Genomic DNA, 24,019 nt, shown 5'->3' on the forward strand with positions numbered 1-24,019 from the left:
TAAAGCGGAATATGTCTAAGTGCTAAGTGCTATTGCTACTCCTTCCTTCCTTCCTTCCTTCCTTCCTTCCTTCCTTCCTTCCTTCCTTCCTTCCTTCCTTCCTTCCTTCCTTCCTCCCTCCCTCCCTTCCCCTTCCCTCTTTCCCTCTCTCCTTTCCTTATTCCCTTTCTCATTCTCCTTCCTGGTGGCGCAGTGGTTAGAATGCAGTATTGCAAGCTAACTCTGCCCACAGTCAGGAGTTCAACCCTGACTGACTCTAAAGGTTGACTCAGCCTTCCGTCCTTCCGAGGTGGGTAAAATGAGGACCCAGATAGTGGAGGACCATATGCTGACTCTATAAACTGCTTACAGAGGGCTATAAAGCAGTATATAAGTCTAAGTGCTATTTCTATTTATACATGTACATTAAAGCAAAATGGCTTACTTTGAAATCCAGACATTCTTTGATGATGATTTGTCGAAGTTTAGTCATGGACTCAGACTCTTCTGTGGCATTCACAAAGTGATAGTCGTGGATTTTAGGAAATCCCTTCTGATTCATCAGCTCCTGGGTGATTTTACTGATGCAAGCTCTACGCTGCTTCTCATTAGCGACGTCTAAATGAGTTCCAATGAGAATCACAGGGGAGGAGGATGCTCGGGTCTATAAAAGGCGTTGCAATGCTCTAGATTAAGGCACTTCTCCAATAACCATCCTTTTATTTGCAGTTGGTTTTATTCCACTCTATTATCATCAATCCTAGTCCCCTGAGATTTGTCAAGCAGTTTAGAATTCCCATTAACCACCTTGCCATCTTTAAGCAACATGGGAAATGAAATCTTAATTATAGAATAGAATAGAATAGAATAGAATAGAGAATGAGATGAGAAGAGAAGAGAAGACGGAATGGAATGACAATAGAATAGAATAGAATAGAATAGAATAGAATAGAATAGAATAGAATAGAATAGAATAGAATAGAATAGAATAGAATAGAATAGAATAGAATAGAATAGAATAGAACAGGGAGTGAGAAGAGAAGAGAAGAGGGAATGGAATGAGAATATTCTATTCTATTCTATTCTTTGACTGTTTGTTGACTAGATACTTGTGTAATGGTAGCAATAATAAACTCTTTCCTGTTTTGAACTCAATGAATGTACCTTGTTATTTGCGCTCAACAAATTTTCTATCATATCAGATTTTTTTTTTAAAAGATCAGTAAGTATGTTACCTTGATGTTAAACAGCCATGGTTTCATGGCATCCACCTCTGATTCTCCTTTGCTTAGGTCATACACCGCGAGGTATAGTGCTCGTTGAGTCATAAAGTGGGGATGAGCACTGTAGAATTCTTCTTGTCCTACAGAAGAGCAAGTACAGCAGTAATTGGCAGATGGCATGTATACCCACGTACGCTCTCTGTGACCTCCAATTCTCACCAAAGGGAGTATTTAAACAGAGTTTAAATCATTTCAGGCTGGCGTCAAAAACAAGAACGAAATGTTACAGATCATGAAGAAACAGTTGGCTTTCCAATTTGCTCTCTCACACAGACAACACAAAAGATATTATTGGGAGCACGGTTAAAACGGAAAGTTTCCTCGAACTTTAGAAGTTTAGAAAAACAAAACTGCATTCCTGTAGGGACAGGGGTGTCAAACTGGGCCGGATGTGTCCCACACAGGCCATGCCCACCCCGACTCCATGAAGGGAGAAAATGTTGTGACACGTCACGGCAAGGTGACACCGCGAGTTTGACACCCGTGTTTTCAGAGAAGGACAAGAAGCATCTGGGGGGGCGGGGAGGTGGAGTCAAGAGAGGACTCAGCCTGGAATCTTTGTGTCATCACAAGTGGTCTAAGGCCAACCTCTCTTGAATTCCACTGACTCTCAATTAGCATGAATTTAATGCTGACCCTTAGTTGACTAGATACTCTGTTAATTGACTAGATAAGCAATTAATCAGTTGAATTGCAACTTACTATGTGGATTCTGGTTCTTAGAGCCCGAGAGTTCCCCTATTCTCATGCCGGGGTCTTCAAACTTGACAGCTTGAAGACTTGTGGACTTCAACTCCCAGAATTCCTCCTCCAGTCATGTTAACTCAGGAATTCTGGGAGTTGAAGTCCGCAAGACTTAAAGCTGTCAAGTTTGAAGACCCTTGCATTATATGCTAGGATCTAAAGACAGGCTCCAGGTTTCCTTCCCCTTTAGTAATTCAGACTCCATATTAATTTCTACAATTGCAAAGTACAAGAACTATTGTTATCTACTAGTAGTACTGTGCTATTGCTAAGTGCTATTGCTATCAACTTACCACTGTAATTGAGTCTGGTCATTCAGCTGTTAGGTGACTGAGCCAATTTTATGACCTTTTTTGCAGCTGTCATGATTTGCTTAATTCCAGGGTGATTTTTGCCAGCTACCTAAACTAGCAATAGCAATAGCACTTACTATATACTGCTCCACAGTGACAGCCCTCTCTAAGCTGTTTACAGAGTCAGCCTTTTGCCCCCAACAATCTGGGTCCTCATTTTACTGACCTCGGAAGGATGGAAGGCTGAGTCAACCTTGACCTGGTGAGATTCGAACTGCTGAGCTGCTGGCAGCCGGCAGTCAGCAGAAGTAGCCCGCAGTACTGCACGCTAGCCACTCCAGCGAAAAACATTCTAAATCATATTCAAATTACTTTATTGTGATCATTAACCAGCAGAAGAGCAAAAGAGAAGAAAATAGTTTCCAAATATCCGGAATATTCAATAATAAATAAAGAGGAGTGATATGTTTTTTTAAAAAATGTATTTAAAGGTATCCTTATTAGTTAAAACTAACTAAAATATAGGATTACAGAGCCCTTGAAAAATCTATTGAGGAAGATACAATACAGTAGCCGACATATGAAAAAAATGATTAGTGGATAATCAGGGGTGGGATCCGACAGGGTTAACTACCGGTTCAGTGATTTACGAGGTTCGGTGATTTACAATGTGCTTCCCTGCATGCTGCGATCACACGCCTGTAAATCGTCATCAGCACGCTGCGTGCAGAAAACAGCCTTTGAAAAAGCACCTTTTTCCTGCTTTTTAAACTGCAGCTGTGCCTCGCACGGCAGCTGAAGTTGAAAAATCAGGAAATAAAGGTCAGGTAAGAGCCCGGGCAGGCGGGTGGGCCAAAACATCAGCAGACATAGAACCAGTTCTGTGTCTGCTGCTCTTCAGACCTAACGGTTCTACAGTGGTGAACAGAACCGGTAGAAACCCATCCCTGTGGATAATCCTAGATCAGAGCCATTTCCAGTCATGTGACTGTCGTAAATTGATGACTACCTGGATTAGGGGAGGTGCTGTGTCTCTCTGTAGGTGCTGTTTCTAGCTGTGGTGGCACAGTGATCAGAAAGCGGTATTGCACACAAACTCTGCCCACAGTCTGGAGTTGGGGGCAATAGGCTGACTCTGTAAACTGCCTAGAGGGCTGTGAAGCAGTATATAAAGTCTTTTTGCTATTCCTTCCTTCCTTCCTCACCCTAATTCTCCTTCCTTCCTTCCTTCCTTCCTTCCTTCCTTCCTTCCTTCCTTCCTTCCTTCCTTCCTTCCTTCCTTCCTTCCTTCCTTTCCTCCCTCCCTCCCTCCCTTATTCCCTTTCTCATTCTCCTTCCTGGTGGTGCAGTGGTTAGAATGCAGTACTGCAGGCTGACTGTGCCCAATGCCAGCAGTTCAATCCTGACTGGCTCTAGGTTGATTCAGCCTTCCGTCCTTTCGAAGTTAGATTATTATTATTATTATTATTATTATTATTATTATTATTGGGGGGGGCAACATGTCGACTCGGTAAACCGCTCAGAGAGAGGGCTGTGAAGCACTACGAAGCGGTATATAAGTCTAAGTGCCATCGCTCTTGCTGTTCTCCTAAATTCTGAACTGTGTATTTTGCCTTTGTTCCCCGCGGGCGTGAGAAAAATACCTGCAAAATCCCAGACATTTAAAACTGTCTCTTTCTTGATTTTGCCTTTTCGAGGGATCTTCCAGTCATTCACATCAATTCCGATGGTCGGCTTTTGAGGCCCAAAATCTGGCCTCTTGCATTTCATGAGCTGTTGTAACAAGGTTGTTTTACCGCTGCTGGCGTTTCCAACGACCATGAGCTTCATTCTATGGTAGGGGACAGCTTTCTTTAAACGCTGTTGAAGGAACCTGGCAAAAAAGAAAAGGAAAGGCTTGTTTGAATTACAGAATCGCTTTTTTAAAAATAATAATAATAATAATCTTTCTCTTCTCTTGGTAAAAATACTTCAGGAAGGAAACCAGACCTGTTCAACTGCCAAGACAATTGAGAACTAGATGGTGGGAAAAAGGGATATCATATCAGTGAGTTGACAAGGAGAAAAAAGGAAAGGAAACGTATAATGGAAAAAATACAGAAAGAACTATTTGAAGGGTTTATCATTTCCTTTTTTAAAAATATTTTTTTTATTTTTAATATAATCATTTCATCTTCAGTTGAACAGTGTGTTGTCTGCATTCAAACATCTTTGTTAAACAACGATCAAAATTACAACATCCTCCATTACATATTAATTCTGCAATATTTAACATAGTAATGTCCACCTATTAATTATACTAATTGTACAATATCAACGTAGTAGTATTCAATATGTTAGTCATCATATTAACTTATCACTTTTAATACATCCTTTGTTTTGTTTCCTTATTTCTAACTTCCATTTTTATTATTTAATCATTGATAGAATAAATCCCATACCATATAATATTCAGTTTACTCATTCTCCTTAATTGCCAATGTTAATCTATTAATTAAAGACTTATCATTTCCTGATTTATACTGTAAAGCCTTCTTCCAACACGTGAATATTTATTAGAATGGTTGCAGGATCTGAGTAATGTCTACTTTAATGAAAGGGGGGACACAATAGCAGTGTCCCAATATCTCTGGGTTTGCCACAAAAAAGAGGAGGTCAATTTATTCTCCAGGGCAACTGAAGGCAGGACAAGAAACAATGGATGGAAATTAATCAAGGAGAGAAGCAACCTAGAAATAAGGAGGGATTTCCTGACAATCAGAATAATTAACCAGTGGAACAACTTGCCTCCAGAAGTCGTGGGTGATCCATCAATGGAGGCTTTAAAGAAGAGATTGGACAACCATCTGTCTGAAATGGCATAGGGTTTCCTGCCTAAGCAGGGGGTTGGACTAGAAGACCTCCAAGGACCCTTCCAACTCTGTTATTCTGTTGTTATCGGGTGTTTTTTCCAGTGACAATAGCTGTCCAAAGCCATAGAAAGAATGGTCAAGAGAACTCACCGGATGATATCCCTTGCTTTGTCTCCCACGTGTTTAAAATCTAAATTAAGACGCAGTCCTTCTAAAGGAAGATCCCATATATTCAACAATTTTCCCATTTCATCTGGAAAACACCGGATGGCTGGATTGTAACTAACATCAAAAGACGTCAAGTTTTCCAGAAAGCCAATTTCAGGAGGGATCTAGAGAGAGGAGAAAAAGAAGACTGTATATTTTTTGAGAATAGAACTGCTAATCTATCAGTTGTCAACGTCAGTTCCATGCCAAATTAATCTAAGTTTTAATCAGATGTTTAATTTAGACAATTAACTTGGTAGCGAGTTAATTCTAGGCCAGTCATTGCTTCTTTTTTTTAAAAAAAAGAAAGTTTTTTTTATTTTTATTTTTAAAACCATTTTTCTGTTCAGCACTGTCGGTTGGGTACATATATCTTGTGCACATTGTAATAATATCATACATTTCTTACTTGTTTATATTTATAACCATTCTAATCAATACTTTATATCACATTTGTCAATTGTTGTATTATCATTAACATTGGAATTATTGTCTTTCAAAAATATATTTCATCCTTACCTAAATTATATTCATTCTTTTACTCAATCTAACTCAATCAATTACGATGTATTATGCTATTATTACATATTTCAACTTCCTACTCTTCTATCTAGCCATTCATGGAATAAATTCCAGATTTTATAATAATCTTTTTCTTCCTGTTCTCTAATTGCCATTGTCAATCTACTCATTTCTGCACATTCCATTATTTTCTTAATTGTTTCCTCTTCTGTCGGAATTTTCTCATCTTTTCAATTTTGTACAAATACAATTCTAGCTGCTGTTAATACATTGATAATCAAATACCTTATCTCTTTATTGTAACCTTCAGGTCCATTCATTGCTTCTTTTGAAGAGCGTTCAGGTTAACGTTACAGGTAGTCCTTGACTTACAACCATGACCGTTCAAAGTTACAAAGAAAAAGGGGACTTACAACCGTGTTCCCCACACTTATGACCATTGGAACATCCCCATGGTTACGTGATCAGAATTCAGGCACTTCTCCACTGACTCATAATTATGACCGTTGCAGTGTGGGAAGCCAGATTCACTTAACAACCGGGATCCTAACGTAATAGCCGCAGAGATTCACTTAGCCCGTGTGGCAAAAGAGGTTGTAAAATGGGGATAAACTCGCTGATCTGCTTAGCAGTGGAAATTTTGAGCTTGGTTGAGGTCGTAAGTCGAGGATTGCCTATAACTGACTCCCTATTGTCACCTTCTCCAATTAAATAATGCTGGTGTTTTTGCTTTTTTTTTAATTCTTAAAATTGAAGCATTGCTTGAGCATTCAGTGGTATGTTTTCTCTGCTTCCCTGGAAGGAGTGTCTATTCTGGAGAACCATGCCTCCACACCACGACTAAAATTATTTAGATCCATTCTTTATCTGCAGCGAAACTGCAAAATATATCCATATATTCTTCTGAAGACTTATTTGCTTGAGGTTTAATAATACAGTTTGATAGACTTTCCTCTCTGGTTTCTTGTCATCCTCTTTTGCAAAGTAATAGCACTTATACACCGCTTCACAGTGCTTTTACAGCCCTCTCTAAGCAGTTTACAGAGTCAGCCTATAGCCCCCAACAATTTGGCTCCTCATTTTACTAACCTCGGGTGGACGGAAAGCTGAGTCAAGGTGAGGTGAGGATCGAACTCCTGGCTGTGGGCAGAGTTTAGCCTGCAATACTGAATTCTAACCAGTGTGCCACCAGGAAGAAGAATGAGAAAGGGAATAAGAGAGGGAGGGAGGGGAGAAGGGGGAGGGAGGGAAGGGGTAGAAATAGCACTTAGACTTATAGGAAGGAAGGGAGGGAGGGAGGGAGGGAGGGAGGGAGAACCACCAAATTGCAGGCAGCCAGCAGGCAGGCAGAAGTAGCCTGCGGTACTGCACTCTAACCACTGTGCCACCGTGGCTCATAAAGTAAGCTTTGCATTAAGACGATTAAGATCTGTTTTTCTCAGCAGTTATTTGGATGGAAGCCATCCTGCTTCTCTGTCTTCAAATAAATCAGCCCTGATTACTTTGAGTTTGTTTACAGCCCAGTCCAATACAATCAGGGCTGAAGGAACGTAATTTTTCAAGAAAAAAGCAATTGCTTCAAAGGTTCCCGAAAAGTATTTTGAAAAAGTATGCATCGGTGCATAGTAATAAAATCAATTACTATTTTATGATGTGTATTACCTCTCTTAACTTGTTGTTAGACAGGTGTAGCTTTTCAAGTCGAGACCAGGAAGAAGCTTTGTCATTCAAGTCCAGAATGCTTATTTGATTGTGGTTAAATATCAATTCTCTTAAATTGGACGATTTCCAAAACGCAGGCCCTGGTAGCATCCCAATTCTATTGCTGCTTAAATCCACCGATCGCAAACTGGCAAAGAGAGAAAGGAATACAATTGCTATTAAATGAAAAGTTAGACCTTGTAACTCGCAGCAATCATTTCCAAACACGAGGGCCATACAGAAAAAATATTATATTTATTAATTTTCAAAGGATGCTAACCGTACATCAGATGGCTTTTTTTTTTTAACCAGGTCACTGTCAGGATTCCAAGTAACACACCCAAACAGAATCAAAACTCCAAAGCAGGCATATTCCTTAAAGTATAGATTTACTAGCTGGAAACCTGTGCTTCGCTATGAAACTATGTGGTTGGGCTTAGTTTTTTGGGAGGAAAATAAGGGGGAGGGGAAATTCTGCCTCTGCCTACCAGCATCCATCGGTATTCATCTGGCTAGCGTCCTGTCAGTGTGTGAGAGAGTTGAGGACTGTTTGGAAAGTGAAACAATATTTGCTGTGTGAGCAAGGAGACAGGAAGGAGCCTGGGCGTGGCTTAGTTCAACTGTTCTGTACTAAAGCTGCTTGGTGCTGTGAAACTGAAACTAAAACTCCTCTCCTCTGCTTGTGTTTTGCATTTAGGACAGATTTCTTTCCAGGTGGGGAGGAGGAGTAGAACTCCTTAGCACAGGGGTGGGCAAACTTTTTGGCTCGGGGGCCGCATTGACTTTTAAAATTTGACGGACGGGCCGGGTCAGCACAAGATTTTTTGGGAATCGCCCCCCCTTCCCCCCCTTCCCCTCCCCTCGGAGGCCCCCTGAGTCAGGAGTTGCTACCGCCGGCGTGGCTCCGCGCGGCTCCAGTCCCGCATTGCCTCGGGAAGGGAAAGGGAAAAAGGAAGAGCCGTGGCGGTGCTTTGCAACGGGAGCAGCGGCACCGGAGGCTCAGGCTCAGCGGATCCTGGTTTTGCCTTTTCCTTCCCAAGGCAACGCGGGACTGGAGCCGCACGGAGCTGCGCCGGCGGTAGCAACTCCTGACAGCCGCAGCTGGACACCTGAGCGGAGCCTGGGCGAAACTGCCTGTTGCTGCTGCCGGAGCACCGCCGGGTCGCCTCCTCCAAGCAGCCTGCCCGCCCACCATGCTTCCCCTCTGCCGCGCGGCTCGGGGCCAGGCACAAGCGCCCGCGAGTTAAAAGGAAGCCGAAAGTTGCTAGGAAGTTGCTCGGGTGCTGGGAGCAGGCTTTTAAAGTGCCACCCGAGCAAAGTTTAAGCAGCCCGCCCGCCCACCGGGCGGAACCCTTCCTGCTCCTCGGCGGGAAGACGCTCCAGCCTGCAAACTTTGCCTTTGCAAAGTTTAAGCGTGGAAGCCCGGAAACCCAAGCAACTTCCCAGCAACTTTCGGCTTCCTTTAACTCGCAGGCGCTCGTGCCTGGCGGAGGGAAGCCCGGAGCCTCCTCCAAGCAGTCCGCCCGCCCGCCGGGCTTCCCCTCCGCCGCGCAGCTTGGGGCCAGGCACAAGCACTCGCGAGTTAAAAGGAAGCCGAAAGTTGCTGGGAAGTTGCTCGGGTTTCCGGGGCTTCCAGGGCTTTGCAAAGGCAGTTTGCAGGCGGGAGCGTTTCCCCGCCGAGGAGCGGGAAGGGTTCTGCCCGGCGGGCGGGGCGGGCTGCTTGGAGCGGGCTGCCGTGCGGCTCGGGGCCCACGAGTTAAAAGTTGCTGGGAAGTTGCTCGGGTGCTGGGAGCAGGCTTTTAAAGTGCCGCCCGAGCAAAGTTTAAGCCTGGAAGCCCCGGAAATCCGAGCAACTTCCCAGCAACTTTCAGCTTCGTTTTAACTTGCGGGCGCTCGCGCCTCGCCCCAAGCCGCACAGCAGCCCGCTCCAAGCAGCCCGCCCCGCCCACCGGGCAGAACCCTTCCCGCTCCTCGGCGGGAAGACGCTCCAGCCTGCAAACTTTGCCTTTGCAAAGCTCCGGAAGCCCCGGGAAACCGAGCAACTTCCCAGCAACTTTCAGCTTCGTTTTAACTCGCAGGCGCTCGCGCCTCGCCCCGAGCCGCACAGCAGCCCGCTCCAAGCAGCCCGCCCCGCCCGCCGGGCAGAACCCTTCCCGTTCCTCGGCGGGAAGACGCTCCAGCCTGCAAACTTTGCCTTTGCAAAGCTCCGGAAGCCCCGGGAAACCGAGCAACTTCCCAGCAACTTTCAGCTTCGTTTTAACTTGCGGGCGCTCGCGCTCGCCCGAGCCGCACAGCAGCCCGCTCCAAGCAGCCCGCCCGCCCGCCGGGCAGAACCCTTCCCGCTCCTCGGCGGGAAGACGCTCCAGCCTGCAAACTTTGCCTTTGCAAAGCTCCGGAAGCCCGGAAACCGAGCAACTTCCCAGCAACTTTCGGCTTCGTTTTAACTCGCAGGCGCTCGCGCCTCACCCCGAGCCGCACGGCGGAGGGGAAGCCCGGAGCGCCACCGGGTTGCCTCCTCCAAGCAGCCTGCCTGCCCGCCCATCCGCCGGGCTTCCCCTCCGCCGCGCAGCTCGGGGCCAGGCGTGAGCACTCGCGAGTTAAAACGAAGCCGAAAGTTGCTGGGAAGTTGCTCGGGTGCTGGGAGCAGGCTTTTAAAGTGCCGCCCGAGCAGGACTGCTGAGCCGGGAAACGGGGCACCAAGGCAGGACAAGGCTCCACCAGCAGCGGCCTAGCTTTAGGTGGCTCCAAGCATCCCACCCCGCCCGCCGGGTGGAACCCTTCCCGCTCCTCGGCGGGAAGATGCTCCAGCCTGCAAGCTTTGCCTTTGCAAAGTTTAAGCCTGGAAGCCCCGGAAAAAAGGGGGGGATCAGCGGGGACTCACCTTCGGAGAGGTCGCACTCGAAGGTGATTTCGAACTCCCAGCCGAGGCCTTTGCAAATTTCTTTTCTTTCCTACCCCTAGATCGCTCCGCACTGTTTTGCAGCTTTGGGGGCCACGCGGCACAGGGCAATATGCCACACCCAGCGATTTTTTTCAGGGGCGGGCCGGATTGGACAGACCAATGGCAGCGATTTTTTTTCAGGGGCGGGCCGCATTGGACAGACCAACGGGCCGGATGTGGCCCGCGGGCCGTAGTTTGCCCACCCCTGCCTTAGCATCAGAACATATTAATAATAGTGTATAGCTCTGAGGGTCATTTCGAAAAATCCTTTCTTAGTGATCCCCTGGAAGCCAAGAGGAAGATATGGGCCAAATTTCAAGTTTGTAGGCTTTACGGTTCTGGAGATTTTGTGATGATGCGTGAGGGGTATTTCCCTTTTATATATATATATAGACTAGCATGGGATTAGGAATGTCATATTGGCACATCTGGGGAAACCTGACTCTAAACCCCCCTCAGATCTCCCTCTAGTTAAAAGTGAAGTTTTCCTTCCCCTGCCCATGCAGTCCATCATGTGGTCCAATCAGGTCACAGCCCAAGGGTCAGTTGGTCTCAAATCCCACCTCCTCGCACCTGGTGGGAAAGTCCTTGGTTCTCGGAGGAAAGGATTGTATTTTGGCTACAATCCTCCAGCTATCTCTTACCTCCCCGCCGCCCTCTCATCTCAACTCATCTCCGCTGTGGCAGCCCTGAAGGTGCCAGGGGGAAAATGGCTCCCGGGTTGACAAATCACACACTGTGCATTTTTAAAAAAAATTAGGCATGCTTTTTTAAAATTCTCTCATCATTTTTTTCCCTTTCCTAACAACTAAACCAGTGGTGGGATTCAATATTTTTTACTACCAGTTCTATGGGTGTGGCTTGGTATGTGTGGTGTGGCTTGGTGGGCGTGGCTTGGTGGGCACGGCAGGGGAAGGTTACTGCAACATCTCCATTCTCTCCTCACCCCACTAACCTGCTTTCCAACTCCGTTCACCTGTGCAGGGCAACCAAAGAAGACCCAGCTGGGACTCGTGAGGCAGAGAATAGATGGGGCGGGGCCAGTCAGAGGCGGGATTGCCCGGTTCTCCGAACTAATCAAAATTTCCGCTACCGGTTCTCCAGAACTGGTCAGAACCACCTGAATGCCACCTCTGAACTAAACCATTCTTTCTTTTAGTATGTGACAGGCATGTGTTTTTCTCAAGCAATGAATGCAATAGATCAGGGTTCCCCAAATCCCCAGGCAGTAGGCGAGCAGGTGTGTAGCGGGCAGGCAAGCGCATACACCTAAAATCTCTCTCCCCCATCCACCCATTCTTAAAGTCAGAAAGACTGGAGACCCCTGCAATAGATATTTGCAATTACCAAAAGTCTCCACAAATCAGTACAAGAACAGGAGGTGCAAATTTTAATGTACGTAGAATAGAATAGAATAGAATAGAATAGAATAGAATAGAATAGAGAATAGAATAGAATAGAATAGAATAGAATAGAATAGAATAGAATAGAATAGAATAGAATAGAATAGAATAGAATAGAATAGCATAGAATAGAATAGAATAGAATAGAATAGAATAGAATAGAATAGAATAGAATAGAATAGAATGTAGAATAGAATAGAATAGAATAGAATAGCATAGCATAGCATAGAATAGAATAGAATAGAATAGAATAGAATAGAATAGAATAGAATAGAATAGAATAGAATTCTTTATTGGCCAAGTGTGATTGGATACACAAGGAATTTGTCTCTGGTGCAAATGCTCTCAGCGTACATAAAAGAAAAGATACATTTGTCAAAAGTCAAGAATCATCAGGTGCAACACTTAATGATAGTCATAGGGTACAATCAGCAATCACCACATATCCTAGTAACTTACTGTGGTAGAAGAAGAATTGCTTCTGGAACGGTGTAAAAAGCATTCTGAGATAGCTTCAATGTAGTTATGCTACAAGGCAAGATCTTTATGGTGTCTAAAACACAGAGAAATAAGCGTGTTAGTAACTGGTTTGGAAAAACAATTTGTCATAAGACAACTGAACAACGCAGTTATCAAACAGATATCCTATAGGGAAAGGGAAAGGTTCCCCTCGCACATACGTGCTAGTCATTTCTGGCTCTAGGGGGCGGTGCTCATCTCCGTTTCAAAGCCGAAGAGCCAGCACTATCCAAAGACGTCTCCGTGGTCATGTGGCCGGCATGACTAAACGCTTTCGAAGGTGCATGGAACGCTGTTCCCTTCCCACCAAAGGGGTCCCTATTTTTCCACTTGCATTTTTTTTTTACATGCTTTTGAACTGCTAGTTTGGCAGAAGCTGGGACAAGGAACGGGAGCTCCCTCCGTGATGCAGCGCTAGGGATTCGAACTGCTGAACTGACGACCTTTCTGATCGACAAGCTCAGCGTCTTAAGCCACTAGGACTAGAGGTGACATGATAGCAGTTTTCCAGTATTTGACCCCAAAGAAGAGGGGGTCAAACTATTTTCCAAGGCACCTGAAGGCAGGACAAGAAGCAATGGATGGAAATTAATCAAGATAAGAACCAACCTAGAACTAACGAGAAATTTCCTGTTAGTGGGGACAATTAACCAGTGGAACTGCTTGCCTCCAGAAGTTGTGTATGCTCCATCATTAGAGGCTTTTAACAAGAGCCTGGACCACCATTTGTCTGAAATGGTATGGAGTTTCCTACTTGAGCAGGGGGGTGGACTAGAAGACCTCCAAGGTCCCTTCCAACTCTGTTATCCCGTTATTATTAATATGATATAAGCCACATGCTGAGGTCTGCCTGTTTTTTAATTTTACTTTATTCGCTTCCATTCCTAGCACCGCTCCTTCTAATACGACATACTCACAAATTCTATTTGCTGCTGCATTGAGTATTTCCAACTTCAAACAATCATGCAGAAATTCGGTATCCAGGTACGAAATGTTGTTCTTGCTAATGTTTAAATTTTTCAGTTCTTTCAAACTGGTTCTTGCAATTAACGTTGAAAGTCTGTTACTAGGAGAAAGGAAGAAGACGAAAAAGAGCATTTCGGCAAAGGTCACACAAAACAGCTGTTGATTGTTCAATTCATTTATTTTATGGATGAAAACAATTTGTATGGAGGCCCAACTCACGCCTAGGTGGCTCCAGGCGGCTTACGACATTTAAAAATCCATAAAAACATTCCTATGCCTGTTTTAGTAGTTGCTATAAAAAAAAAAAAGGAGGGGTGGGGAAGGAAAGAAATCTGGAAGAGCAGTACAGTTTGAAAGCGGAAGTACATTCCAACTCTTCTCTTTAAAAGATTGTAACTAAAATACCAGAGCTTTTGCCCGGAAATATATTTAATTGGAGAATGTGATTGGTGACACTCAGCCGGTGAATGTGTTCAATTGGAGAATCTGGTTTATGAGACACCCAGGGGGGAGGGGGGAAACAGGGTCACAGGGGACTGTAAATGACGTATGCCAGAGTTGGCTTCATACAGGGCAGTGCCAGTATGTTGCCTCTAATAAATCCTTTGAAGTTTTTTAGAAGTTTGGCTCAAGAATCATGATTTAATGAGGGCGATTGCTGGAATCTTGACAATCCACCCCGTAAAATCCCACCAAAATATAAATACCATCCTGCGGGTCTTTTCTGCGATACAAGTTAGTCCACAATTTACAACAATTCATTTCGTGGCCGTCCAAAGTTACGACGGCCCTGAAGAAAGTTGACTTACGACCATTTTTCACACTTAACAAAGGTAGCAGCATCTCCAGGATCACACGACCAAAATTAAAACGCTTGGCGACTGGCTCGTATTTATGATGGCTGCAGCGTCCCGGGATGACGTGATTTGGTCCCGTTTTGTGACTTTCTGACTGCCAAGTCCATGGGGAAACCAGATTCACTTAACAACCGTGTTCCTGACTTAACAACTGCAGTGATTTTTCCCCTCACAATTGTAGCAAGAAAAGATGTAAAATGGGGCAAAACTCGCTTAACCAATGTCTCATTTAATGACAGAAATTTTGGGCTCCATTGCGGTCATAAGTCAAGGAGTGCCTGTATTCAAGTCAACCTCAGCTTCTGATGATGACATGAACCAAACTATGTGGTTTTCCTGGCAGTGTCACAGACATAGTTAATCATAGCCTTTTTTGAGGATAGGTTGTGAAAGTTGGGCCTTAATTCCATATTATTAGAAATATGCGTAGCTTTTTCTCCAGTAATATTGTACTACTAACTAGAGCAGTGGTGGTTAACCTTTTTTGGCTCCCGTGGTGAAAATTGTGCGCATGCTTTGTGCACGCGCTCACGTCAGCACCCAGAAGGCAATGCATGCTGGGCCTCTGCACGCCATGCTTCTCTGCACATGCACGCAATCCCTCCTGTGCGCCACACATCTCTGCGCATGCGTCTCCCATGCATCCCTGCGCATGTACGCCAGATACCCAACAATCAGCTGTTGGGTGGCGGCGGGTGTGTATGCGCAGTGGGGCTCTTCCAGGCTACCTCTTGCGTGGTGGCAGAAATGACTCTGTGTGCCACTTCCGGCAGGCATGCCATAGGTCGCCAACATGGAACTAGAGTATACAAATCATTTGCTAGACCAATTCTTGAATACAGCTCATCTGTCTGGAATCCACATTGCATATCGGACATTAACACAATCGAGAGAGTCCAGAGATATTTCACGAGAAGAGTCCTCCACTCCTCTACTTGCAATAGAATACCTTATGCCACCAGACTTGAAATTTTAGGCCTAGACAACTTAGAACTACGCCGACTTCGGTCCAACCTAAGCATAGTACATAAAATTATCCATTGCAATGTCCTACCCGTCTATGATTACTTAACTTCAACCACAGCAATACATGAGCACACAATAGATACAAACTCAAGGTAAACCGCATCAAATTGGATTGCAGGAAATACAACTTCAGCAACAGAGTGGTCAATGTCTGGAATACTCTAACTGACTGTGGTTTCTTCCGCAAACCCCAAAGACTTTAACCTTAAGATTGTGTACTGTTGACTTCACGCCATTCCTAAGAGGTCTGTAAGGGGTGTGCATAAGCGCACCAACGTGCCTACCATCCCTGTCCTAATGTCTCCTTTTATTCTTACCGATTTCATGTATTAATAATCATGTTTATAGTTATATCTCTTATCTAATACATTTGACAAAATAAATAAGTAAAATATATAATAAAAACCTTTGTTTATGTTCTCACCCTTCCAATATGAAATGTTCCAGCTTGATCAGAATATTGCCAAGATATCTAGGAATGCCCAACAGTTGGTTGTAGGACAAATTGAGTAATTTTAGAGTTGGACAGGTGATTGTTGGACTGAAGCACAAGGTAGGTCCAATTTCATTTCGCGAAACGTCGAGGTGAACGATCTGAGGCATTTCCAAGAGATATTGAGGGAAAGACTTCAAATGGTTGCTGTGCAGGTCGAGATAAGTCAAAGATTTCATGGTCTAAAAGAAAAAAAGCTATTATGACCAATAAGCCGATTTAATAAATTATGTTAGGGTAAATACACGGATAAAGTGGTACAAAATGTAGCTTATTGAAGGGATCACTTAAAAGAAATAATCTCTATCTGGAAAAATGCAAGAATCATAACGATTCTCTCAAGGAACTCCTGTAATAAACATAAATGAGTTCCCCGGTTTGTATCATAACTCAGTTTTACTTTAACCGAGTGCTGTGATGGCAAACTTATGGCATGCGTGCCAGAAGATGAACAACCTTCCAATGTGAACATAATCCTTAACTACATAATGGCAGCATCCTTATAAACCATGTTCTTAAAGTAACGAATCAGGCAACTACGATAATGGGACTAGTGAAAAGTTGTTCCAGGTTGCATCTTAATTTCTTTGAGGACCAAAATCTAGTATTTTCCGATTCCTTCGTCCTTCTCGGGAGACTCACCTCACAGAGTTGCTTCGGCACGCACGAAAGCTGGTTGTGATGCAGTTCTAATTTGTCAAGGTTTTCGAAATGAGTAATTAAGCCAAGACTTTGGCTGATGTTGTCTATGTTCTCCAGCTCATTTGAGGACAAGTCGAGGGATTTAATATATTCTCGGTCGGAGACCAGGGAAGGGAAGCTGTCCGAGCTCTTCATGTTGGGTTGGAATACAGATGTGCCTTCTAATTTAAAATTAAAAAAAAAAATCAATTTCATTAGAAATCTCTGTTGCATTGGTTGCATTGATTCAGCTGTGCTAAAACAAAAGGAAATAAAGCACAGGCAAAGGCAGGGGCGGATGCACGGGGCCAAAAGATTACCGGAACTGCTGGTTCGCCGGAACCGGTCCAAACCGATAGAATCCCATCCCTGTATATAACCCCAACCTTTTTGGCGTGTTCCGGCGTCCAGCCGCATTGCCCAGCTGATGACACAGGCTTCCGTGAGCTCTGCAGCTCACCGGAGCTGCCTTATAAATAGATGTGCTGCATACTTGTTAAGGCTGTGCCAGTCCAGGGCCGGTGGTTGGGGACCCTTCTTAAATTTCTTAACCACCCCGCAGCTGGGTTCTACCGCCTGCGTCCCGGAGCTGCCTGAGTAGATTAGCTGCATATTAGAAGCTCTGTGTCAACCAGGGGTGGGATTCAAATTTCTTAACAACTGGTTCTGTGGGCGTGGCCTAATTTGTGGGTGTCGCTTGGTGGTCACGTGACTAGCTGGGCGTGGCTTATATGTAAATATTGTAAATATTTACATTATTTACAATACTGTAATATTTACAGTATTGTAAATATTTATTTTTTTATTTAAAAAAGAACAACTTTTACCCAAAATCAGGCAAAGCAAGCAAGCAGATTGAGTCGCTTACAGAATCACAGATTCACTCAGAGATCTATCTTTCTGCCATCAGCTACTTGAGTCTGCACTGAAAAATAGAAGCTTCAGTCCTAAGGAAGATTCAACCCTGCTTTTAGATTAGCTAGAAAGCAAAAAATCCAACGATTTCCTGCTTTCTAGATAATCTAAATCTCCCGGCACAGCAGAACAGCTGATGGTCAGGGGGGGAGGAAAAATAGTAACTTAGCAGGCAGGTTTGATGGCATGCATACCAGGTAAGGTGTAAGTAGGTGGGGAGGAGCCAACCAGTGGCACAATTTGCCGGTTTTCTGAACTGGGCAGAATTATAACAACCAGTTCTATAGAACTGGTCCGACCAGGTAGAATCCCACCCCTGCTGTCAATTCATAAAACATTTCTGTGGTCTTTTTAGAGTTGCCAACAGAAAGGGTAGGGTAGCAGCTTGCAAAACTGAAAGTGCATTCCATAAATGTTTTCAAAGATAGTAACTAGGTGACTGAAGTTTCTGCCATGCAAAATTCTAACTGGAGAGCATGATTGTGACTCTTAGCTATGGAGGTGTCCCATTGGAGAATATGAATTACGATACACTCAGGGGGTGGGGGAAGATGATAATGAGTTATGTGCCTCAGAGCCGGCTACACCCAGGCAGTGCCGGCATGTTAACTCCCAATAATCCTTTTGAAGTTTTAGAAGTTTGGCTTGAGACTCATGATTTAAATGGGGGGTAACTGCCGGAATCCTGACACTCCATTTCAGTCCCAAAGGGGCGTGTGCAAGCAAAGCGACCGCATGCGCGCGTATGCTCACGACCAGCAAATCAGTTGGTAACATAAGTGCAGCCCCATCTCTGCAAGTAGTCCTCAACTTACGACCACAATTGAGCCCAACATTCCTGTTGTTAAGTGAATCAACCTGTTAAATGAATTCTGCCTCATTTTACGAGCTTTCTTGCCACTGTTGCTTAGTGAATCACTGCCGTTGTTAAGTTAGTAACCTGGTTGTTAAGTGAATCTGGCTTCCGCATTGACTTTGCTCGTTGGAAGGTCACAAAAGGGGATCACGTGACCCATGGACATCGCAACTGTCATAAATGTGAGTCAGTTGCTAAGCATCTGAATGTAAATCACATGACTATAGGGGTCACTGTAAGGATCACAAGTGTGAAAAACGGCCATACCTGATTTTTTTTCAGTGCCATTGTAATTTTGACCAGTCACTAAATGAACTGTTTTAAGTCCAGGACTATCTGTACGTGAGTTCACACACCCCATTATGTTCAAACCAAACCACATCCAACTGGTATGTACCCCATAATAGTAACACTATTAACAGTTTTGTTCATATTACAGTATTCTGCGCTATTAGAGCTTCGTTTTGCTTTTAGCTATTTTCGACCAGGTACGCTTCGATAAGGTACATCTAAACTTTAAAATCTATTATAACTTTTTACTTACTGTTCTGTTTTTCAGAAAACACATTTTTTCTTCTTTGGTTCTTTAATGGTTCGTAAGGTGATCCAGCCCCCTGAAAAAAAAGCCCAAAAAATAAAAAAATCTGGACATTTACACATTTTAGTTCAAACAGTTATAACAATTAAACATTGGAACAACTTGCCTCCAGAAGTTATAAATGCTCCAACACTGGAAATTTTAAAGAAGAGATTGGACAACCATTTGTCTGAAGTGGTGTAGGGTCTCCTGCCTAAGCAGGGGGTTGGACTAGAAGACCTCCAAGGTCCCTTCTTTTCTTTTCTTTTCTATTCTCCATTCCATTCCATTCCATTCCAATTCCAATTCTAATTCCAATTCTAATTCTCCATTTCCATTCTATTCTGTTCTATTCTATTCTTTTTTTTAAGGATATGCTATATTCCAGACCCAATTCCTTGCTCGCAAAGAGTGCTAATCTAGCTGATTGATTTATTTTTCCCTGTCCATATAAATAGACACTACTGTTAAAAGAAAGAGATGGCTAAATATAGGTAAGTCCTCGACTTACAACAGTTCCGTTCAAAGTTACAATGGCATTCGAGAAAAAAGTGACTTAGGACCGTTTTTCACACTTACAAATGTTGCAGCCATGCCGTGGACACCTGATCAAAATTGTGACGCTTGGCAACTGGTTCATATTTATGACGCTCGCAGTGCCCTGGAGTCATTGGGGTAATAGAGCCATTGTACCTTTGAACGGGGGCTGAAATGACCGTTGTTAAATGAGGACTACTTGTACAACTGGAAGCCATTGGAACTATTGGTCTCACCACAGATTTGGAATGTCTTTGTAGCGGAGGAGTAGAACTCTGAAGAGGTTTCTGGAGGTCTGCAGCTGCCACAGAGTAAGATTTCTGCCTCCCCATAAATGAGCTTTCACTCCCTGAGGCAAAAAGAAAACAACAATCGATTAAAGTAAATTACACATATATGTATAAAACAGGGAAATGAAAAAAAAAACAACCCAAATACACGCAAACACAGCAAACTGCAACTAGTAACTATCCAGATGTCCGAAATGTAGCATGATACTCTCCCCTTTTATTACTTTTATCTAGGGGTGAGCTGCTACCGGTTCACACCGGTTCAGGCGAACTGGTTGTTAATTTAAGGTCAGTTCAGCAAACCAGCAAATCCTAACCCTGGCTGGCCCCACCCACCCTGCCCTGCCCCACCCCTCCCAGGAGTTCCTGTGGGGCCTGTTTTGGATCACAGGTAAGTGCAGGGCACACACAGAGGCTTGGGGAGGGTGAAAAACGGGCTTCCCAGAAGTTCCAGAAGGCTGGAAATAGGCCCGTTTCCAACCTCTAGATAGCCTCCAGAGCCCGGGAGGACAAAACACTCCCCCGGTGGCCTGTTTTCGCTCCCAGAGTGGTGCAAGAGGACGACTAGCCAGTGGTGACTAACCTTTTTGGGCTCCCGTGCCAAAAATTGCGCGCGCGCTTGCACGCTCATGCTCGCGTGCCAGCACCCAGAAGGCAATGTGCGCTTCCCCATACCCCCTGCGCATGTGCGTATAATCCCCCACCCATCCACCCACTGCCACCCCCTTACCTGCACTGCACCTTGCAGCTGATTTTCGGCTGGTTTGAGGCCTTCTTTGGCCTCCCAAAGGCTTGAGGAAGGGTTCTGCAGGCTTCTGCAAGCTTTGTAGGCCGAAAACTAGCCCTGTTTCATCACTTCCTGTTTTTCCGAAAATACTGGAAGTGATGAAACGCAGCTAGGTTTTGGCCTACAAAGCTTGCAGAAGCCTGCAGAAGACTTCCTCAAGCCTTTGGGAGGCCGAAAAAGGTCTCAAACAGGTCAAAAATCAGTGGTGAGGTGCGCAGATGCGTAGTGAGGTAAGTTTGCCTGCAGCTCGCATGCCAGCACAAATGGCTCTGCGTGCCACTTGTGGCATGTGTGCCATAGGTTCGCCATCACGGGACTAGGCCATGCCCATCAAGGCCATGCCCACCCAGCAACCAGGCAGAGAACTATTTGTTATATTTTTTGAAGCCCACCCCTGCTTTCATCATTCGGGTAATTCAGGGTAGAGTCAGGGCAACTGACTGGAGCTGAGTGCTTACTGGCCGGATGCTCTTCCTGACACCTACATGGAGTTCGCAGTAGGCATTTTTTTTCTTTGCGCCCGGGGAGAGACAAATTATCTGTGCTACCTAGGATTAAAGTCTCAACCTTCTGAACAGGAGGCAATTAGCTTCCCCGCTAAGCCACCACGCCACTCAGAAATGTAGCACGATATGACTGCAGACTACACAGGCAGTCCTTAATTTATGATCACAATTGAACCCAAAATTTCCATTGCTAAGTGAGACATTGGTCAAGTGAGCTTTATCCCATTTTACAACTTTTCCTCCTACAGTTGTTAAGTGGATTCCCTCAAGGTGATAAATTAGTAACAGGGCTGTTAAGTAAATCTGGCTTCCCCATTGATGTTGCTCATCGGAAGGTCGCAAAAGGGGATCATGTGACCTCAAGACACGATGACAGTCATCAATATGAAACAGTTGCCAATCACCTGAATTTGGATCATATGGCCATGGGGATGCTGCAGTGGTCGTAAGTTTGAAAAATGGTCATCGGTCCCTTTTTTTCAATGACATAACTTTAGACAGTCACTAAATGAACTGTTGTAAGTCGAGTAATATCTGTACAGTAGCTTCAATCAATTTATTTATTAAAAAATAAAATTACCAGATTTATCGGCGTATAACACGCACTTTTTCCCCCTGAAAATAGGGGGCAAATGATGTGTATGCGTGTTATACGCCGATATAATGTTAAGAAGCCTTCGGTGAATGCTGCTGGGATCGGGATCAAGGACACAAATGAAAGAAGGGGAGGGAGGAAGCAACCGAAGCCTGTCCTTCTCTCTGGGTCAGCTCTCTCAGTCGCTCTCTCGCTCCTCCACCAGCACAGGAAGAAACTGCTTCAAAGAAGCGGGGGCTTTTCCTGTCTTGCCGCAGCTTCCCTGAAGCGCCCGTTTCTCCCCACCCCACCCCGTCCGCCCGCCCGCCCGCCCGCAGTGCTCCGTTCTGCCTGCCTGCCTGCCTTCGTTAATGGTTGAATCGGAACAGCTTCGGCTGAGTAAAAGAGGCGAATAGTTACTATTCTCAGCGAAGCTGCTCCCAAACAACCAGAAACTAAGGCAGGCAGGCAGGCAGGCAGAATGGGACACTGTGGATTGAAGCGCGCGCGGGTGGGAGTGGGGGTGAAAGCGGGCGCTCGGAATAGCTGCTGCGGCGACAGGAAAGTTCCCCCCGCTTCTTTGAAGCAGTTTCTTCCTTGGATGGTGGAGCAGCGAGAGAGCCGAAGCTCTTCTCTTCTCTTTCCCCCCTCCGGTCCTTGCAAAAATTTTCTGCTTGAAACCGGTCCCTGGTACAAAAAGGTTGGGGACCACTGATTTACCTTATAAGTGGTAATAATATATAATAAAAAAAGTTCTGAGCTACCCTTATTTTGCTTCAAAGTTTTTATTTAGAAATTTAATTTTTTTTCCTGAAATTTCCCTCTTAAAATGAAGATGCGTGTTATACGCCTGTGCGTGTTATACGCCGATAAATACGGTAACTCTCATCAGAACATGAATAATATCTAAATCTTACAGTTATGTGCAGGGTTTAAAAAAAAGTTTTTAACTTTTAAAGAAGACTTTTAGAGTAAATAGCACATCTATTTAATGTTAAACCACATTAACATTATTTAATGTTAAACAAACAAGAAATATAGTTAAAAGTGAAAGGGAACAAATACATAGAGCAACAGCTGCATTTCCTGACTTCTCTTTCTATAAAGTAGCTTTCTAAAAGTTTACTAGGGCTTCTTCCCTCCTGTTATGTCCGTCAGAGTCTGAATCCGAGGAGGAAGATGAACAGCTGACAGGGAGCAGGAGTGTGGCTCCATTGGCTGTGGAGGAGGCTGGGGAAGGGCAAAGTCTGGCTGGGCAGAGCAGGAGAGAGGTAGAACAAGGGAGAGAGAGTTCAGAGGAAGACCCAGGCCCACCCTCTTTATCCTAGGGCACGCAGAGAGGAACGGAGAAGGGAGCAACGTGGGTTGCATGGCTTACGGGGGAGGAAAGGGCCCTGATTCCCTTCATTAGCCACAGCTGGGAATGAAAGTTTATAAGAACTGAATGCTGACTGCAGCAGCTTCTGGGAGCAAACGTGACTTTATCCTGTGTTGTCTTTGCTTATCTGTATTCCTTGCGTCTTCCCAACCGTGTGAGTTTTGCCGTGCCTTCACGTTTGGAATTCTTGCTCATGCCCTGCCAAACTAATTAACCTCATTTTGCCTTGATTGGACTTATAGTTACAGTTTTTGTTGACCATGTTTTGGACTTGATTCTCTGCAGCCAAAGGCTGTTCCTGGGAGAGTCTTTCTCCAGCCAGAAGGTAACCTGGACATTGAGGGCAAAGTTGGAGCTAATAAAGGGATTCTTATTGATTATCTGACTGTGTTGCCTTTGGGCCACGCCCCGGGTCATCATACTTATTAAAGGTCATCAGACAACATAGGATAAATGCAGAAAATATAAATTCACAACTTGATGTTTAAGTCAGTCCTTCTCATGAAATACAGAATAACTCGCCACTTCTGACTTACAAATTCCAAGTTGCAGTGAAATTAATTAACACAATATATTCTGAGTTTTCCATTATGCATAGATGTGCAGACTAAAGCAGATTAGGTTATTATAACATTGCACATTACAGCTAGAGGAATGGAGGCAGAGATAACATTTTTTTAAAAATGTGCTGTAGAAAACTTTAGAATCCCACACACCCTCGTGATGTACACACATCACTTCCATGCTCATACACCCAATGGGGTGTGTTCTTTTTATATGCTAGTGTTGATATATTCACAGAGAGATAAATCTGTTCATTTCATTAAGTGCACGTACCTTCGCTGTCAATGTCGTCAGTCAACGAGAAAACATTGTCCACTAAAGGGTCAGGTAAGAACGTCCATTCATTCAATTTCTCCATTTCATCGTTCTGGCTATTGACGTCAGCTCTTGACTGATCTTCGTAACTACTCGTCCTCTGGTATCGAAGGACCATTACGGCCAACGCAGAACTTGAATCTTACATACAAGAAAGAAAAGCAATTCTATTTCACAAATATTGAACAGATTGTCAGGATTCCGGCAGTTACCCCCATTTCAATCATGAGTCTCGAGCCAAACTTCCAAAACC

General features: G+C 44.4%; 1 protein-coding gene across 2 annotated transcripts in view; it reads right to left on the minus strand.

Annotated features, from left to right (window-relative positions):
• Nucleotides 1-24,019, minus strand: part of LRRK2 (leucine rich repeat kinase 2) — a 103,948-nt gene that overhangs the window by 31,133 nt on the left and 48,796 nt on the right. The window contains exons 20-31 of one of the 2 annotated variants that reach the window (XM_087967784.1): nucleotides 23,725-23,907; nucleotides 19,589-19,701; nucleotides 18,783-18,852; nucleotides 16,429-16,649; nucleotides 15,718-15,968; nucleotides 13,362-13,504; nucleotides 12,385-12,478; nucleotides 7,543-7,729; nucleotides 5,302-5,483; nucleotides 3,943-4,172; nucleotides 1,215-1,342; nucleotides 425-643 (exon numbers count right to left, since the gene is read on the minus strand). In XM_087967784.1, coding sequence (XP_087823910.1) covers nucleotides 425-643; nucleotides 1,215-1,342; nucleotides 3,943-4,172; nucleotides 5,302-5,483; nucleotides 7,543-7,729; nucleotides 12,385-12,478; nucleotides 13,362-13,504; nucleotides 15,718-15,968; nucleotides 16,429-16,649; nucleotides 18,783-18,852; nucleotides 19,589-19,701; nucleotides 23,725-23,907 — 2,021 coding nt within the window. Of the gene's footprint in view, nucleotides 1-424; nucleotides 644-1,214; nucleotides 1,343-3,942; nucleotides 4,173-5,301; nucleotides 5,484-7,542; nucleotides 7,730-12,384; nucleotides 12,479-13,361; nucleotides 13,511-15,717; nucleotides 15,969-16,428; nucleotides 16,650-18,782; nucleotides 18,853-19,588; nucleotides 19,702-23,724; nucleotides 23,908-24,019 lie in introns of both variants that reach the window. The other variant, XM_087967783.1, reaches the window with a different exon arrangement.

This window comes from Notechis scutatus, chromosome 6 (assembly GCF_049901735.1).
Source record: "Notechis scutatus isolate UNSWTSFEM ecotype Mainland chromosome 6, rNotScu1.2, whole genome shotgun sequence".
Taxonomy (NCBI): Eukaryota; Metazoa; Chordata; class Lepidosauria; order Squamata; family Elapidae; genus Notechis; species Notechis scutatus.